Source organism: Oncorhynchus mykiss, chromosome 16 (genome assembly GCF_057628025.1).
Source record: "Oncorhynchus mykiss isolate SJ-2025 chromosome 16, ASM5762802v1, whole genome shotgun sequence".
Classification (NCBI taxonomy): Eukaryota; Metazoa; Chordata; class Actinopteri; order Salmoniformes; family Salmonidae; genus Oncorhynchus; species Oncorhynchus mykiss.
The window spans coordinates 7,485,315-7,505,726 of NC_143037.1; the positions used below are offsets into that span (position 1 = coordinate 7,485,315).

General features: G+C 44.9%; 1 protein-coding gene across 4 annotated transcripts in view; it reads right to left on the reverse strand.

Moving 5' to 3' along the window:
* LOC110491304 (myosin phosphatase Rho-interacting protein) overlaps positions 1 to 20,412 on the reverse strand; it is an 89,491-nt gene that overhangs the window by 29,691 nt on the left and 39,388 nt on the right. For all 4 annotated transcript variants that reach the window (XM_036946078.2, XM_036946077.2, XM_090201633.1 and 1 more), the window contains exons 7-8: positions 17,158 to 17,284; positions 2,838 to 2,936 (exon numbers count right to left, since the gene is read on the reverse strand). In XM_036946078.2, the coding sequence (XP_036801973.2) occupies positions 2,838 to 2,936; positions 17,158 to 17,284 (226 nt within the window). The remainder of the gene's footprint in view (positions 1 to 2,837; positions 2,937 to 17,157; positions 17,285 to 20,412) is intronic.

Below are 20,412 nucleotides of genomic sequence, written 5' to 3' on the forward strand. Positions count from 1 at the left end.
ACACACACACACACACAGTGGGAGAACACACACACACACACACACACAGTGGGAGAACACACACACACACACACAGTGGGAGAACACACACACACACACACAGTGGGAGAACACACACACACACACAGTGGGAGAACACACACACACACACAGTGGGAGAACACACACACACACACACAGTGGGAGAACACACACACACACACAGTGGGAGAACACACACACACACAGTGGGAGAACACACACACACACACAGTGGGAGAACACACACACACACACAGTGGGAGAACACACACACACACACAGTGGGAGAACACACACACACACAGTGGGAGAACACACACACACACACAGTGGGAGAACACACACACACACAGTGGGAGAACACACACACACAGTGGGAGAACACACACACACACAGTGGGAGAACACACACACACACAGTGGGAGAACACACACACACAGTGGGAGAACACACACACACAGTGGGAGAACACACACACACACAGTGGGAGAACACACACACACACAGTGGGAGAACACACACACACACAGACACAGTGGGAGAACACACACACACACACACACAGTGGGAGAACACACACACACACACACACACAGTGGGAGAACACACACACACACACACACAGTGGGAGAACACACACACACACACAGTGGGAGAACACACACACACACACAGTGGGAGAACACACACACACACAGTGGGAGAACACACACACACACACACAGTGGGAGAACACACACACACACACAGTGGGAGAACACACACACACACACAGTGGGAGAACACACACACACACACAGTGGGAGAACACACACACACACACACAGTGGGAGAACACACACACACACACAGTGGGAGAACACACACACACACACAGTGGGACAACACACACACACACAGTGGGAGAACACACACACACACAGTGGGAGAACACACACACACACAGTGGGAGAACACACACACACACAGTGGGAGAACACACACACACACAGTGGGAGAACACACACACACACACAGTGGGAGAACACACACACACACAGTGGGAGAACACACACACACACACAGTGGGAGAACACACACACACACAGTGGGAGAACACACACACACACAGTGGGAGAACACACACACACACAGTGGGAGAACACACACACACACAGTGGGAGAACACACACACACATACAGTGGGAGAACACACACACACACACACAGTGGGAGAACACACACACACACAGTGGGAGAACACACACACACACACACAGTGGGAGAACACACACACACACACACAGTGGGAGAACACACACACACACACAGTGGGAGAACACACACACACACACAGTGGGAGAACACACACACACACAGTGGGAGAACACACACACACACAGTGGGAGAACACACACACACACAGTGCAAACGCACACACACACACACACACACACACACACACACAAACAGTGCAAAATGGGTGCCAACACACGGAGGCCTGAAAGCCATGGCTGAACACAGGATAACCTGGAGAGGAGAGGGAGCTGTGCTGCCCCCTGCAGCGTGGAGGACTGCATTAGGACGTCCACGACACCAACCAATCATCTCTGAAAAAACATGTCCCAGCCACATCACCCATCACAGCCCCCTTGCCTGTACTGTCCCAGCCACATCACCCATCACAGCCCCCTTGTCTGTACTGTCCCAGCCACATCACCCATCACAGCCCCCTTGCCTGTACTGTCCCAGTCACATCACCCATCACAGCCCCCAGCCACATCACCCATCACAGCCCCCTTGCCTGTACTGTCCCAGCCACATCACCCATCACAGCCCCCAGCCACATCACCCATCACAGCCCCCTTGCCTGTTCTCTACAGTTTAATCCTCCACCAACTCAGACATGAAAACCCTGGCCACTAGAACAGTCGGAAAGAGCAGGAACCAAAATATTCAGAGGTGCAGACTAATAGATCATAAACCACAACAATCTATTTTATTAAACTAACAAAAGGCGCGGTGACCCAAAATGGGTTCGTTCCTTCATTACGACGGCTGAGCCAGGAGCTGCTGTAGCAGCAGCATGTTCAGTATCATGTGGCTGAAAGGTTTAGTGGTTTCATAGCACACCGTGACTCATCATTATCATAACATTATCATTAGCTAAGGCCTGCTGCACCCTTTGTCAACCCCAAATACTTTACCTCCTTATCTTTTATTATTGCTGCTGGGTTGTCGAGCAGGAACCTGGACAGTGAGCATTTCATTGGACGGTTGAGAGAATGTTTATCCCGTACGTACGCCTAATACAATTTGAATGCTCTTAACACTGGTAACTCAACCTATACACTCCACCAACCCAACGACCCATTTAAAACCTCCACTCAGCAGGGATAAAGTCGTCCCCTAGCATTGCTGATGACCTCTTAGCCTGCAGCTTTAGGAGAACAGAACAACTATTGTGATGTTATCTGGACCTGGAGAGAAAGCTCCCCTACACACACACACACACACACACACACACACACACACACACACACACACACACACACACACCTTAAGTAAACAATCAGCGCTAACTGATTACAATGTTCTCAGTTGAAAAGTCTACCTGGTGTATTTGAGTATGTCGGAATGACACACCCGAGAGGCGACAAAGAAACACTGAACGACAGAAGAGAGGAAAGTCAATCAATCAAATGTATTGATAAATACATTATTATTATATATATTTTTTTTTACATCAGCCGATGTCACAAAGTACTGTACAGAAACCCAGTCTAAAACCCCAAACGGCAACCAATGCAGATGTAGAGACTGAAATGGTACTCACGGTCATGACTGACTCGGTGGTCCTACGGTCCAGGGACTTGGCTCGTCTGAGAGGGGGCAGAGTGGAAGGGAAGTCCAGGCCCTGGTCATGTCTCTGCTCCTGAAACACACAACGTAACATCAACACTCCAGCAGCCATTTGGGCCAAAATTAAATCGGCATGGCCGATTAATTAGGGCCGATTTCAAGTTTTCATAACAATCGGTAATTGGCATTTTTGGACGCCGATTACATTGCACTCCACGAGGAGACTGCGTGGCAGACTGACCACCTGTTACGCGAGTGCAGCAAGGAGCCAAGGTTAGTTGCTAGCTAGCATTAAACTTATCTTTAAACTTATCACTATTATCACTACTACACATGGTTGATGATATTACTAGTTTAACTAGTTTGTCCTGAGTTGCAAATAATCAATGTGGTGCCTGTACATTTTATCATCGAATCACAGCCTACTTCGCCAAACAGGTGATGATTTAAAAAAGGGCATTCGCGAAAAAAGTACTGTCGTTGCACCAGTGTACCAAACCATGAACATCAATGGCTTTCTTAAAATCAATACACAAGTATATATTTTTAAACCTGCATATTTAGTTAAAAGAAACTCATGTTAGCAGGCAATATTAACTTCTTGAATCTACTTGAGACGCACATGTCCCAAGTAGGCACCTGGAAATGCAAATGCGCTACGCTAAATGCTAAATGTACTCGTTAAAACTCAAACCTTGATCAAAATTCACAAGCAGGGTATTAAATTAAAGCTACACTCGTTGTGAACCTAGCCAGCAAGTCAGATTTTTAAAATGCTTTTCGGCGAAAGCATCAGAAGCTATTATCTGATAGCATGCACCCCCCAAAATGCCAGCTCGACACGTAAACAACAGATTTTGCGATAGACGGCGCTACCCAAAACGCAGAAATAAAATATAAAACATTCATTACCTTAGACGAGCTTCTTTCTTGGCACTCCTATATGCCCCATAAACATCACTATTGGGTCTTTTTTTCGTTTAAATCGGTCCATATATACCCAAAATAGCTTTGTATTGAAGTAGTGTCATTCAGAAAAATTCATCGTTTTTAAACGCTGCGTAATTTTTTAAAATTAAAAAAGTCGACGATAAACTTTCACAAAACACTTCGAAATCCTTTTGTAATCCAACTTTAGGTATTAGTAAACGTTTATAATCTATCAAAACGATTACAGGGCGATGTCTCTTCAATAGGTCCTCACTTCAAAAACAATGCAATCTGATCTCTCCTTGAACTGCATCCGGGTGAAGACTTGAAAACTTGGGGTCAGACAGATGGATTTTCCAACAATTAATTCGATTGAAAATTAGTACAATGGCGCCATCGTGCGGAATTTGTATGAAGTGCAGGCAAATTTCCATTAAATTCTGTTGTCCTTTAACAACTGGTGGAAGTGACTTATGGAAATTATTTTTTGCTTTCAGAGAGCAGTTTTTCTTGCGTTTTTCAATGAAACACACGCTCTGTTATAGTCACAGCCGTGATTTAACCAGTTTTATAAACTTCAGAGTGTTTTCTATCCACACATACTAATCATATGCATATACTATATTCCTGGCATGAGTAGCAGGACGCTGAAAAGTTGCGCGATTTTTAACAGAATTTTCAAAAAAGGGGGGGGTAGATCTAACAGGGTTAACTAGGGAAATTGTGTCACTTCTCTTGCGTTCTGTGCAAGAAGAGTCAGGGTATATGCAGCAGTTTGGGCCGTCTGGCTCGTTGCGAACTGTGTGAAGACCATTTCTTCCTAAAAAAAAAGACCGTAATTAATTTGCCAGAATGTTAGATAATTATGACATAACATTGAAGGTTGTGCAATGTAACAGCATTATTTAGACGTATGAACGCCACCAGTTAGATAAAATATGGAACTGAAGGAATAAACGTTTTGTTTTCAAAATGATCGTTTCCGGATTCGACCCTTTTAATGACCTAAGTCTCGTATTTCTGGGTGTTATTATGTTATAATTAAGTCTATGATTTGATAATTGATAGAGCAGTCTGACAGAGCAGTGGTAGGCAGCAGCTGGCTCGTAAGCATTCAATCAAACAGCCCTTTCCAACGTTTGCCAGCAGCTCTTTGTAATGCTTGAAGCACAGCGATGTTTATGACTTCAAGCCTATCAACTCCCGAGATTAGGATGAAAATACTATAGTGCCTATAAGAACATTGAATAGTCAATGGTATATGAAAAACAAACGGTATAGAGAGAAATAGTCCTATAATTCCTATAATAACTACAACCTAAAACTTCTTACCTGGGAATATTGAAGACTCGTGTTAAAAGGAACCACCAGCTTTCATATGTTCTCATGTTCTGAGCAAGGAACTTAAACGATAGCTTTTTTTACATGGCACATATTGCACTTTTACTTTCTTCTCCAACACTTTGTTTTTGCATTATTTAAACATGTTTGATTATTTAGTTGAGACTAAATTGATTTTTATTTATGTATTATATTAAGTTAAAATAAAAGTGTTCATTCAGAATTGTTGTAATTGTCCTTATTACACATACAGTTGAAGTGGGAAGTTTACATACACTTAGGTTGGAGTCATTAAAACTCGTTTTTCAACCACTCCACAAGTTTCATGTTAACAAACTATAGTTTTGGCAAGTCGGTTAGGACATCTACTTTGTGCATGACACAAGTAATTTTTCCAACAACTGTTTACAGAAAGATTATTTCACTCATAATTCACTGTATCACAATTCCAGTAGGTCAGAAGTGTACATACACTAAGTTGACTGTGCCTTTAAACAGCCTGGAAAATTCCAGAAAATGATGTCATGGCTTTAGAAGCTTCTGATAGACTAATTGACATAATTTGAGTCAATTGGAGGTGTACCTGTGGATGTATTTCAAGGCCTACTGTCAAACTCAGTGCATCTTTGCTTGACATCATGGGGAAATCAAAAGAAAATCAGCCAAGACCTCAGAATTTGTTTTTTATAGACCTCCACAAGCCTGGTTCATCCTTGGGAGCAATTTCCAAACGCCTGAAGGTACCACGTTCATCTGTACAAGCAATAGTACGCAAGTATAAAAAAACACCATGGGACCACGCAGCCATCATATCTCTCAGGAAGGAGACACGCTCTGTCTCCTAGTGATGAACGTACTTTGGTGCAAAAAAGTGCAAATCAATCCCAGAACAACAGCAAAGGACCTTGTGAAGATGCTGGAGGAAACAGGTACAAAATAATCTATATCCACAGTAAAAGGCTCTCCAGAGGGTAGTGGTGTAGGTGTCCTGCCTTCCAGGACACCGACACCACCCGGTGTCACAGGAAGGCCATAAAGATCATCAAGGACAACAACCACCCGAGCCACTGCCTGTTCACCCCGCTATCATCCAGAAGGCAAGGTCAGTGCAGGTGCATCAAAGCTGGGACCGAGAGACTGAAAAACAGCTTCTATCTCAAGGCCATCAGACTGTTAAACAGCCACCACTAACATTGAGTGGCTGCTGCCAACATACTGACTCAACTCCAACCACTTTAATATTGGAAAAATGTATGTAAAAAATGTATCACTAGCCACTTTAAACAATGCCACTTTTATATGTTTACATACCCTACATTACTCATCTCATATGTATGTACTGTACTCTATACCATCTACTGCCTATGCCGTTCTGTACCATCACTAATTCATATATCTTTATATACATATTCTTCATCCCTTTAAACTTGTGTGTATGAGGTAGTTGTTGTGATATTGTTTGGTTAGATTACTCGTTGGTTATTACTGCATTGTCGGAACTAGAAGCACAAGCATTTCGCTACACTTGCATTAACATCTGCTAACCATGTGTATGTGAGAAATAAAATTGGATTTGAAACGAGTCCTACATCGACATAACCTGATAGGCCGCTCAGCAAGGAAGGAGCCAATGCTCCAAAACCGCCATTAAAAAGCCAGACTACGGTTTGCAACTGCACATGGGGACAAAGATCGTACTTTTTGGACAAATGTCCTCTGGCCTGATGAGACAAAAATAGAACTCTTTGGCCATAATGACCATCGTTATGTTTGGTTGAAAAAGGGGGAGGCTTGCAAACCGAAGAACACCATCCCAACAGTGAAGCACGGGGGTGGCAGCATCATGTTGTGGGGGTGCTTGCTGCAGGAGGGGCTGGTGCACTTCACAAAATAGATGGCATCATGAAGATGGAAAATTATGTGGATATATTGTAGCAATATCTCAAGACATCAGTCAGGAAGTTAAAGCTTGGTCACAAATGGGTCTTCCAAATGGACAATGACCCCAAGCATACTTCCAAAGTCTCAAAGAAAATATGTGGGCAGACCTGAAAAAGCGTGTGCGAGCAAGGAGGTCTACAAACCTGACTCAGTTACACCAGCTCTGTCAGGAGGAATTCACCCAACTTATTGTGGGAAGCTTGTGGAAGGCTACCTGAAACATTTGACCCAAATGAAAAAATTTAAAGGCAATGCTACCAAATACTAATTGAGTGCATGTAAACTTCTGACCCACTAGGAATGTGATGAAATAAATAAAAGCTGAAATAAATCATTCTGACATTTCACATTCTTAAAATAAAGCGGTGATTCTAACTGGTCTAAGACAGGGAATTTTTACTAGGATTAAATGTCTGAGTTTAAAAACTGAGTTTAAATGTATTTGGCTAAGGCGAATGTAAACTTTGACTTCAACTGTATGTATGTTTGTGTGTGTGTATGTATGTATGTATATAAAATAAATACATTTAAAAATAAATAAATAAAACATTTTAAAAAATTGAAAATTCAGCCGATTAATCGGTATTGAAAAATCATAATCCGTCACTTTTTTATTTGACCTTTATTTAACCAGGTAGGCTAGTTGAGAACACCTTTATTTAACCAGGTAGGCCAGTTGAGAACACCTTTATTTAACCAGGTAGGCCAGTTGAGAACACCTTTATTTAACCAGGTAGGCTAGTTGAGAACACCTTTATTTAACCAGGTAGGCTAGTTGAGAACACCTTTATTTAACCAGGTAGGCCAGTTGAGAACACCTTTATTTAACCAGGTAGGCTAGTTGAGAACACCTTTATTTAACCAGGTAGGCTAGTTGAGAACACCTTTATTTAACCAGGTAGGCTAGTTGAGAACACCTTTATTTAACCAGGTAGGCCAGTTGAGAACACCTTTATTTAACCAGGTAGGCTAGTTGAGAACACCTTTATTTAACCAGGTAGGCTAGTTGAGAACACCTTTATTTAACCAGGTAGGCTAGTTGAGAACACCTTTATTTAACCAGGTAGGCTAGTTGAGAACACCTTTATTTAACCAGGTAGGCTAGTTGAGAACACCTTTATTTAACCAGGTAGGCTAGTTGAGAACACCTTTATTTAACCAGGTAGGCTAGTTGAGAACACCTTTATTTAACCAGGTAGGCTAGTTGAGAACACCTTTATTTAACCAGGTAGGCCAGTTGAGAACACCTTTATTTAACCAGGTAGGCTAGTTGAGAACACCTTTATTTAACCAGGTAGGCCAGTTGAGAACACCTTTATTTAACCAGGTAGGCTAGTTGAGAACACCTTTATTTAACCAGGTAGGCTAGTTGAGAACACCTTTATTTAACCAGGTAGGCTAGTTGAGAACACCTTTATTTAACCAGGTAGGCTAGTTGAGAACACCTTTATTTAACCAGGTAGGCTAGTTGAGAACACCTTTATTTAACCAGGTAGGCTAGTTGAGAACACCTTTATTTAACCAGGTAGGCTAGTTGAGAACACCTTTATTTAACCAGGTAGGCTAGTTGAGAACACCTTTATTTAACCAGGTAGGCCAGTTGAGAACACCTTTATTTAACCAGGTAGGCTAGTTGAGAACACCTTTATTTAACCAGGTAGGCCAGTTGAGAACACCTTTATTTAACCAGGTAGGCCAGTTGAGAACACCTTTATTTAACCAGGTAGGCTAGTTGAGAACACCTTTATTTAACCAGGTAGGCTAGTTGAGAACACCTTTATTTAACCAGGTAGGCCAGTTGAGAACACCTTTATTTAACCAGGTAGGCTAGTTGAGAACACCTTTATTTAACCAGGTAGGCTAGTTGAGAACACCTTTATTTAACCAGGTAGGCTAGTTGAGAAGACCTTTATTTAACCAGGTAGGCCAGTTGAGAACAGCTTTATTTAACCAGGTAGGCTAGTTGAGAACACCTTTATTTAACCAGGTAGGCTAGTTGAGAACACCTTTATTTAACCAGGTAGGCCAGTTGAGAACACCTTTATTTAACCAGGTAGGCTAGTTGAGAACACCTTTATTTAACCAGGTAGGCTAGTTGAGAACACCTTTATTTAACCAGGTAGGCCAGTTGAGAACACCTTTATTTAACCAGGTAGGCTAGTTGAGAACACCTTTATTTAACCAGGTAGGCCAGTTGAGAACACCTTTATTTAACCAGGTAGGCCAGTTGAGAACACCTTTATTTAACCAGGTAGGCCAGTTGAGAACACCTTTATTTAACCAGGTAGGCTAGTTGAGAACACCTTTATTTAACCAGGTAGGCTAGTTGAGAACACCTTTATTTAACCAGGTAGGCTAGTTGAGAACACCTTTATTTAACCAGGTAGGCCAGTTGAGAACAGCTTTATTTAACCAGGTAGGCTAGTTGAGAACACCTTTATTTAACCAGGTAGGCTAGTTGAGAACACCTTTATTTAACCAGGTAGGCCAGTTGAGAACACCTTTATTTAACCAGGTAGGCCAGTTGAGAACACCTTTATTTAACCAGGTAGGCTAGTTGAGAACACCTTTATTTAACCAGGTAGGCCAGTTGAGAACACCTTTATTTAACCAGGTAGGCTAGTTGAGAACACCTTTATTTAACCAGGTAGGCTAGTTGAGAACACCTTTATTTAACCAGGTAGGCCAGTTGAGAACACCTTTATTTAACCAGGTAGGCTAGTTGAGAACACCTTTATTTAACCAGGTAGGCTAGTTGAGAACACCTTTATTTAACCAGGTAGGCTAGTTGAGAACACCTTTATTTAACCAGGTAGGCTAGTTGAGAACACCTTTATTTAACCAGGTAGGCCAGTTGAGAACACCTTTATTTAACCAGGTAGGCTAGTTGAGAACACCTTTATTTAACCAGGTAGGCTAGTTGAGAACACCTTTATTTAACCAGGTAGGCCAGTTGAGAACACTTTTATTTCACCAGGTAGGCTAGTTGAGAACACCTTTATTTAACCAGGTAGGCTAGTTGAGAACACCTTTATTTAACCAGGTAGGCTAGTTGAGAACACCTTTATTTAACCAGGTAGGCTAGTTGAGAACACTTTTATTTCACCAGGTAGGCTAGTTCTCCTTTGCAACAGCGACCTGGCCAAGATAAAGCAAAGCAGTGTGAACAGACAACAACACAGAGTTACACATGGAGTAAACAAACAAGCCAATAACACAATGGCACAGTAGAAAGTCTAAATACATTGTGTGCAAAAGGCATGAGGAGGTGGGCAATAAATAGGCCATAGGAGCAAATAATTACAATTTAACAGATTAACACTGGAGTGATAAATGAGCAGATGATTATGTGCAAGTAGAGATACTTGTGTGCAAAAGAACAGGAAAGTAAATAAAATAAAAACAGTATTGGGATGAGGTGGGTAGATTGGGTGGGCTTTTTACAGATGGACTATGTACAGCTGCAGTGATCGGTTAGCTGCTCAGATAGTTGATGTTTAAAGTTGGTGAGGGAAATAAAAGTCTCCAACTTCAGCGATTTTTGCAATTCGTTCCAGTCACTGGCAGCAGAGAACTGGAAGGAAAGGCGGCCAAATGAGGTGTTGGCTTTGGGGGTGACCAGTGAGATATACCTGCTGGAACGTGTGCTACGGGTGTGTGTTGCCATCGTGACCAGTGAACGGAGCTTTACCTAGCATAAACTTATAGATGACCTGGAGCCAGTGGGTCTGGCGACGAATATGTAGCGAGGGCCAGCCGACTAGAGCATACAGGTCGCAGTGGTGGGTGGTATAAGGTGATTTGGTAACAAAACGGATGGCACTGTGATAGACTGCATCCAGTTTGCTGAGTAGAGTGTTGGAAGCTATTTTGTAGATGACATCGCCGAAGTCGAGGATCGGTATGATAGTCAGTTTTACTAGGGTAAGTTTGGCGACATGAGTGAAGGAGGCTTTGTTGTGAAATAGTAAGCCGATTCTAGATTTGATTTTGGATTGGAGATGTTTAATATGAGTGTGGAAGGAGAGTTTACAGTCTAGCCAGACACCTAGGTATTTATAGTTGTCCACATATTCTAGGTCGGAACCGTCCAGGGTGGTGATGCTAGTCGGGCAGGCGGGGGCGGGCAGCGAACGGTTGAAAAGCATGCATTTGGTTTTACTAGTGTTTAAGAGCAGTTGGAGGCCACGGAAGGAGTGTTGTATGGCATTGAAGCTCGTTTGGAGGTTAGATAGCACAGTGTCCAAGGAAGGGCCAGAAGTATACAGAATGGTGTCGTCTGCGTAGAGGTGGATCAGGGAATTGCCCGCAGCAAGAGTGACATCATTGATATATACAGAGAAAAGAGTCGGCCCGAGAATTGAACCCACCCTGCGATACCCCCATAGAGACCGCCAGAGGTCCGGACAACATGCCCTCCGATTTGACACACTGAACTCTGTCTGCAAAGTAGTTGGTGAACCAGGCCAGGCAGTCGTCAGAAAAACCAAGGCTATTGAGTCTGCCGATAAGAATACGGTGATTGACAGAGTCGAAAGCCTTGGCCAGGTCAATGAAGACGGCTGCACAGTACTGTCTTTTATCGATGGCGGTTATGATATCGTTTAGTACCTTGAGCGTGGCTGCACAGCGGAGAAGGTACAGTGGGATTCTAAATGCTCAGTGATCTGTTTATAAACTTTGTATCCGAAGACTTTAGATGGGCAGGGCAGGATGGATAGAGGTCTGTAACAGTTTGGGTCTAGGGTGTCACCCCCTTTGAAGAGGGGGATGACTGCGGCAGCTTTCCAATCTTCAGGGATCTCGGACGATACAAAAGAGGTTGAACAAGCTGGTAATAGGGGATGCAACAACGGCGGCGGATAGTTTTAGAAAGAGAGGGCCCAGATTGTCTAGCCCAACTGATTTGTACTGGTCCAGGTTTTGCAGCTCTTTCAGAACATCTGCTGTCTGGATATGGGTGAAGGAGAAGCTGGGGAGGCTTGGGCGAGTAGCTGCGGGGGGGGGGGGCTGTTGGCCGGGGTTGGAGTAGCCAGGAGGAAGGCATGGCCAGCCGTTGAGAAATGCTTATTGAAATTTTCGATTATCATGGATTTATCAGTGGTGACCGTGTTACCTAGCCTCAGTGCAGTGGGCAGCTGGGAGGAGGTGCTCTTGTTCTCCATGGACTTTACAGTGTCCCAAAACTTTTGGGAGTTAGAGCTACAGGACGCGAATTTCTGCTTGAAAAAGCTAGCCTTTGCTTTCCTGACTGACTGCGTGTATTGGTTCCTGACTTCCCTGAACAGTTGTATATCGTGGGGACTATTCGATGCTATGGCAGTCCGCCACAGGATGTTTTTGTGCTGGTCAAGGGCAGTCAGGTCTGGAGTGAACCAAGGGCTATATCTGTTCTTAGTTCTGCATTTTTTTTGAACGGGGCATGCTTATCTAAGATGGTGAGGAAATTACTTTTAAAGAATGACCAGGCATCCTCGACTGACGGGATGAGGTCAATATCCTTCCAGGATACCCGGGCCAGGTCGATTAGAAAGGCCTGCTTGCAGAAATGTTTTAGGGAGCGTTTGACAGTGATGAGGGGTGGTCGTTTGACCGCGGAACCATAGCGGATACAGGCAATGAGGCAGTGATCCTGATTGAAAACAGCGGAGGTGTATTTGGAGGGCAAGTTGGTCAGGATAATGCCTATGAGGGTGCCCATGTTAACAGATTTGGGGTTGTACCTGGTGGGTTCCTTGATGATTTGTGTGAGATTGAGGGCATCTAGCTTAGATTGTAGGACTGCCGGGGTGTCCCATATCCCAGTTTAGGTCACCTAACAGAACGATCTCTGAAGCTAGATGGGGGGCGATCAATTCACAAATGGTGTCCAGGTCACAGCTGGGAGCGGAGGGGGGGTCGATAGCAGACGGCAACAGTGAGAGACTTATTTCTGGAGAGGTATTTTTTTTTAAATTAGAAGTTCAAACTGTTTGGGTATAGACCTGGAAAGTATGCCAGAACTTTGCAGGCTCTCTCTGCAGTAGATTGCAACTCCTCCCCCTTTGGCAGTTCTATCTTGACAGAAAATGTTATAGCTGGGTATGGAAATCTCAGAATTGTTGGTGGCCTTCCTAAACCAGGATTCAGACACGGCAAGGACATCAGGGTTGGCAGAGTGTGCTAAAGCAGTGAGTAAAACAAACAGGGAGGAGGCTTCTGATGTTGACATGCATGAAACCAAGGTTTTTTCGATCACAGAAGTCAACAAATGAGGGTGCCTGGGGACACGCGGGCCTGGGTTTACCCCCACATCACCAGAGGAACAGAGGAGGAGTAGGATGAGGGTACGGCTAAAGGCTATCAAAACTGGTCGCCTAGAGCGTTGGGGACAAAGAATAAAAGGAGCAGATTTCTGGGCATGGTAGAATATATTCAGGGCATAATGTGCAGACAGGGGTATGGTGGGGTGCGGGTACAGCGGTGGTAAGCCCAGGCACTGGGTGATGATAAGAGAGGTTTTATCTCTGGATAAGCTGGTTATAATGGGTCACCGCATGTGTGGGATGTGGGACAAAGGAGGTATCATGAGGTATCATGAGCCTAATTCTGTTGCTCGTCCTTCTCCCTGGAGAGTGCACTCGTACAGAACACCTACCTACCTCATGGATTTCAGAGGATCCAAACATTATACAATAGCCTTAATGTATGTTATTTGTGTTGTTATGAACAGAACATCGACTTCTCCAATGTGAGTAGTTTAACATATGATAAAACAAGATACGATCTCTGCACAGCTGTCATAAGAAGAACAAGTCATTTTTCTAATCAGAATCACACATCTTCTAACCTGAACCCAACAGCCTTTCACCAAACCAGAGAGAACGGAAACAAAGACACTGACACAGAAGAAAACAAGCCTCATTCAGGAGCAGTGTGTGTGTCTAAGAAAGAACGAGAGAGAGAGAAGGTAATGGGAGTGTGTATGTGCAGGTGGCATGATGTTTACTATAAGCACCCTTTATTTGTGCCAGTTTGAAAATGCCATACATGCTCTACAATACAGACAGGACAAACTTGGTGTACAGGTTTTAAAAGTGGCTCTAAACAGTCTCACTTCTGGGGACATTTTTCGCATTATTTTTTTGGGGGGGAAACAATTGCTCTCTTTCTGTTGTTATTCCTATTACAGAGCTTGGTTTGCCCCGGCCGGACCGGACCAGAGCAGGCCAGACCAGAGCAGAGCAGGCCAGAGCAGAGCAGGCCAGACCAGAGTCAGGGGTGGAAAGGGAAGTAAGTGTCAGGGGAATCGAGACACATAATGGAAACTGGAAATGAACAAAGCACAAGCTCCTGATTTCAAAACAAAGAGGATGGAATATGTTCCGGGATTCCTCCAATGGCATTGAGGAGAACACCACATCAGTCACTGGCTTCGTCAATAAGTGTATCGATGACGTCGTCCCCACATAGACCGTACGTACATACCCCAAACAGAAGCCATGGATTACAGGCAACATTCGCACTGAGCTAAAGGGTAGAGCTGACGCTTTCAAGAAGCGGGACTCTAAACTGGAAGCTTATAAGAAATCTCGCTATGCGCTCCGATGAACCAGCAAACAGGCAAAACGTCAATTCAGGACTAAGATCGAATCGTACAACACTGACGTGTGGCAGGCTATTACAGACTACACAGGGAAGCACAGCCGAGAGCTGCCCACTAACACGACCCTACCAGACGAGCTAAATTACTTCAATGCTAGCTTCGAGGCAAGTAACACTGAAACGTGCATGACAGCATCAGCTGTTCCGGACGACTGCGTGATCACACTCTCTGCAGCCGATATGAGTAAGACCTTAAAACAAGTCAACATTCACAAGGCCGCTGGGCCATACGGATTACCAGGACGTGTACTGTGAGTATGCGCTGACCAACTGGCAAGTGTCTTCACTGACATTTTCAACCTTTCCCTGTCTGAGTCTGTAATACCAACATGTTTCAAGCAGACCACCATAGTCCCTGTGCCAAAGAACACTAAGATAACCTGCCTAAATGACTACGTGAGTGTAGCACTCACGTCTGTAAGCATGAAGTGCTTTGAAAGGCTGGTCATGGCTCACATCAACACCATTATCCCAGAAACCCTAGACCCACTCCAATTTGCATACCGCACCAACAGATACACAGATGACGCAATCTCTATTGCCTTCCACACTGCTCTTTCTTACCTGGACAAAAGGAACACCTACATGAGAATGCTATTCATTGACTACAGCTCAGCGTTCAACACCATAGTGCCCTCAAAGCTCATCACTAAGCTAAGGACCCTGGGACTAAACACCTCCCTCTACAACTGGATCCTGGACTTCCTGACGGGCCGCCCCCAGATGGTAAGGGTAGGAAACAACACATCCACCACTCTGATCCTCAACACGGAGGGCCCTCAGGGGTGCGTACTCAGTCCCCTCCTGTACTCATGGCTGCACGGCCAGGCACGACTCCAACACCATCATTAAAGTTGCAGATGACAACAGTGGTAGGCCTGATCACCGACAATGATGAGACAGCCTATAGGGAGGTCAGAGACCTGACCGTGTGGTCCAAGGACAACAACTTCTCCCTCAACATGATCAAGACAAAGGAGATGATTGTGGACTACAGTAAAAGGAGGACCGAGCACACCCCCATTCTCATCGACAGGGCTGTACACCTGGTGACCTGGTCAGCGTGCACTTCGCCCGGCCTGCCACAGGAGTCGCTCATGCGCGATGAGACAAGCATATCCCTGCCGGCCAAACCTTCCCTAACCCAGGAGATGCTGGGCCAATTGTGCGCCGCCCCATGCGTTTCCCGGTCGCGGCTGGCTGCGACAGAGCCTGGGCTCTAACCCAGATCGAGCACACCCCCATTCTCATCAACGGGGCTGTAGTGGAGCAGGTTGAGAGCTTCAAGTTCCTTGGCGTCCACATCACCAACAAACTAACATGGTCCAAGCACACCAAGACAGTCCTGAAGAGGGCACAACAAAACCTATTCCCCCTCAAGAGACTGAAAAGATTTGGCAAGGGTCCTCAGCTCCTCAAAATGTTTTACAGCTGCACCAACGAGAGCATCCTGACGGGTTGCATCACAGCCTGGCACGGCAACTGCTCGGCCTTAAGACCGCAAGGCACTACAGAGGTTAGTGCGAATGGCCCAGTACATCACAGGGGCCAAGCTTCCTGCCACCCAGGACCTCTAAGCCAGGTGGTGTCGGAGGAAGGCCCTGAAATTAGTCAAAGACTTCAGCCACCTTAGTCATAGACTGTTCTCTCTACTACCGCACGGCAAGCGGTAGCGGAGCGCCAAGTCTAGGTCCAAGAGGCTTCTAAACAGCTTCTCCCCCCAAGCCATAAGACTCATGAACAGCTAATCAAATGGCTACCCAGACTATTTGCAACCCCCCCCCCACTGCTGCTACTCTCTGCTATTATCTATGCATAGCCACTTTAATAACTCTACCTACATGTACATAATTACCTCAATTTCCTCAACATACCGGTTCCCCCCGCACATTGACTCTGTACCGGTACCCCTGTATATAGCCTCCACATTGACTCTGAACCGGTACCCCCTGTATATAGCCTCCACATAGACTCTGTACCGGTACCCCCTGTATATAGCCCCACTATTGTTATTTACTGCTGCTCTTTAATTAATGTGTTATTCTTCTCTTACTTCTTTAGGGATTTTCTTAAAACTACATTGTTGGTTAAGGGCTTGTAAGTAAGTATTTCACTGTAAGGTCAACCTGTTGTATTCGGCGCATGTAACAAATACAATTTGACTTAAAGGGAGTGACAATGTGTGTGTGTGTGTGTGTGTGTGTGTGTGTGAGTGAGATAGAGAATCTGCTTCCTGTGCAACAGCTAACTTAATCTTGCTGAGCTATTTCATGTGATGTTGCTTGTAAAACACTGGGCTTTTAAACAAGTAGACAATGTCTGGGCAGAGGCTTTTTTCCATAGTTAATAACCTCTCTTTGATCGACCTCAACTGAATGACGTTAAAGATCATAGTATCTGTCCCACACACACACACACACACGGTCCTGAAGTTGTACCTCTGTGTGGAAGCGTCTGCGTTCGCTGCGGCCCTGCCTGGCTCCTGTCCTCCCAGCCTCCTCCACCTCCATCCTCTCTGGATTCTCCAGCTCCAACGCCTCCAGCTTCTCTATCACCCCAGATCGGCTGGAACACACAGGGAACCAGAGTAGAGGTCAGAGGTGAAGGGTAGAGGTCAGAGGTGAAGGGTAGAGGTCAGAGGTGAAGGGTCAGATGCCTTTATTTGAACTTTCATTACATCTTCATTCTTCCTGTGGATTAAAGAAATGGATGGATACAGCGAAAGAGAATTCCTTCTCAGTGGAGAGAATAAAACAACTTTATTGGATAGTGCAGCTTTGTGTGTGTGTGTGTGTGTGTGTGTGTGTAGGGGGGGGGGGGGGGGTTGTTCACCAAGTAAACATTACATAATCCACATGCATATAAATGAATATTACAATACACTGCTACATGAAGACATTGAGAAGGACAGGCTCCTACTCCTGTGACCGTGTTCAAACTTCCACAAACACACACAGATACACCGACAGCCTTCCTCCAGAGACAGATACACCACACCGACCTTTTGAGGATCTGAGGACCCTTGCCAAATCTTTTCAGTCTCCTGAGGGGGAATAGGTTTTGTCGTGCCCTCTTCACAACTGTCTTGGTGTGCTTGGACCATGTTAGTGTGTTGGTGATGTGGACGCCAAGGAACGTGAAGCTCTCAACCTGCTGCACTGCAGCCCCGTTGATGAGAACGGGATGCGCTCGGTCCTCCTTTTCCTGTAGTCCACAATGATCTCCTTTGTAGCACCCCGGGAGGCGCAGTGGTCTAAGGCACTGCATCGCAGTGCTAGCTGTGCCACCAGAGATTCTGGGTTTGAGCCCAGGCTCTGTCGACAGGGAGGCCTATGGGGCGGTGCACAATTGGCCCAGTATCTTCCGGGTTAGGGAGGGTTTGGCCGGCAGGCATATCCTTGTCTCATCGCGCACTAGCGATTCCTGTGGGGGGCCGGGCGCAGTGCACGCTGACCAGGTCGCCAGGTGTACGGTGTTTTCTCCTACACATTGGTGCGGCTGGCTTCCAGGTTAAATGTGCATTGTGTCAAGAGGCAGTGCGGCTTTGTTGGGTTGTGTTTCGGAGGACGCATGGCTCTCCAAAATCCGTATGGGAGTTGTAGCGATGAGACAAGACTGTAACTACTACCAATTGGATACCATGAAATTGGGGAGAGAAAAAAGGGGGTTAAAAAAAGATCTCCTTTGTCTTGATCACGTTGAGGGAGAGGTTGTTGTCCTGGCACCACACGGTCAGGTCTCTGACCTCTTCCCTATAGGCTGTCTCATCGTTGTCGGTGATCAGGCATACCACTGTTGTGTCATCAGCAAACTTAATGATGGTGTTGGAGTCATGCCTGGCAATGCAGTCATGAGTGAACAGGGAGTACAGGAGGGGACTGAGCACGCACCCCTGAGGGGCCCCTGTGTTGAGGATCAGCTTGGCGGAACTTATAAGCTTCCAGTTTAGAGTCCCACTCCTTGAAAGGGGCAGCTCTACCGTTTAGCTCAGTGCGAATGTTGCCTGTAATCCATGGCTTCTGGTTGGTGTATGTACGTACAGTCACTGTGGGGACAATGTCATTGATGCACTTATTGATAAAGCCAGCGACTGATGGTGTACTCCTCAATGCCATCGGAAGAATCCCGGAATATATTCCAGTCTGTGTTAGCAAAACAGTCCTGAAGTTTAGCATCTGCTTCATCTGACCACTTTTTTATAGCCCGAGTCACTGGTGCTTCCTGCTTTTTTTATTTTTTTGCTTGTAAGCAGGAATCAGGAGGATAGAGTTATGGTCAGATTTGACAAATGGAGGGCGAGGGAGAGTTTTGTACGTGTCTCTGTGTGTGTAGTAAAGGTGTGTCTAGAATATTTTTCCTCTCTGGTTGCACATTTAACATGCTGATAGAAATTAAGTTTCCCTGCATTAAAGTCCCCGGCCACTAGGAGCACCGCCTCTGGATGAGTGTTTTCCTGTTTTCTTATGGTGGAAAACAGCTCACTGAGTGCGGTTTTAGTGCCAGCCTTGGTCTGTGAACAGCTACGAAACATACAGATAAATTATCTACCGGTAGGTAGATAGTGTGGTCTACAGCTTATCATGAGATACTCTACCTCAGGCGAGCAAAACCCTGAGACTTCCTTAGATATCGTGCACCAGCTATTGCTTACAAATATGCATAGGCCCCCGCCCCGTGTCTTACCAGAGGCTGCTGTTCTGTCCTGCCGATAGAGTGTATAACCCGCCAGCTGTATGTTCTTAATGTCGTTGTTCAGCCACGACTCGGTGAAACATAAGATATTACAGTTTTTAAATGTCCCGTTGGTAGGATATACGTGTTTTCAGTTCGTCCCATTTATTTTCCAGTGATTGAATGATAGCTAGCAGAATGAAGGGCAGATTAGCCACTCGTCGCCTGATCCTCACAAGGCATCCCGATCTCTTTCCGCGAAACCTACGTTTCCTTTTCCAGCGAATCACAGGGATCTGGGCCTGGTCGGGTGTCTGTAGTATATCCCTCGCATTCGACATACGACTGATGAAGAACTCCTCATCCAGTTTGAGGTGAGTAGTCCCAGTTCTGATGTCCAGAAGCTCTTTTCGGTCACAAGAGACGGTAGCAGCAACATTATGGACAAATCAAGTTAGGATTTAAAAACAAACAAAATAGCATGGTTGGTTAAGAGCCGATAAGACGGCAGCCAACTTTGGCGCCGGAGGGTAGGGCTTATTCTCTTGGTTTATTTGAGCTGTTCTTGCCATAATATGGACTTGGTCTTTCACCAAATAGGGCTATCTTATGTATACCACCCCAACCTTGTCACAACACAACTGATTGACTCAAACACATTAAGGGAAGAAATTCCACAAATTAACTTTTAAAAATGCAAACCTGTTAATTGAAATGCATTCCAGGTGACTACCTAATGAGGCTGGTTGAGAGAATGCTAAGAGTGTAATAAGCTGTCAAGGCAAATGGTGGCTACTTTGAATAATCTCAAATATAAAATATGCACATTTGTAGTAACTGTTTTGGTTACTACACTATTTCATATGTGTTATTTAATAGTTTTGATGTTTTCACTACTATTCTACAATGTAGAAAATAGTCAAACTAAAGAAAAACCCTGGAATGAGTAGGTGTATCCAAACCTTTGACTGGTACTGTAATTCAGTACTAAAGTGCTAGTTGGCTGCTGGGTTCCAGAGTGA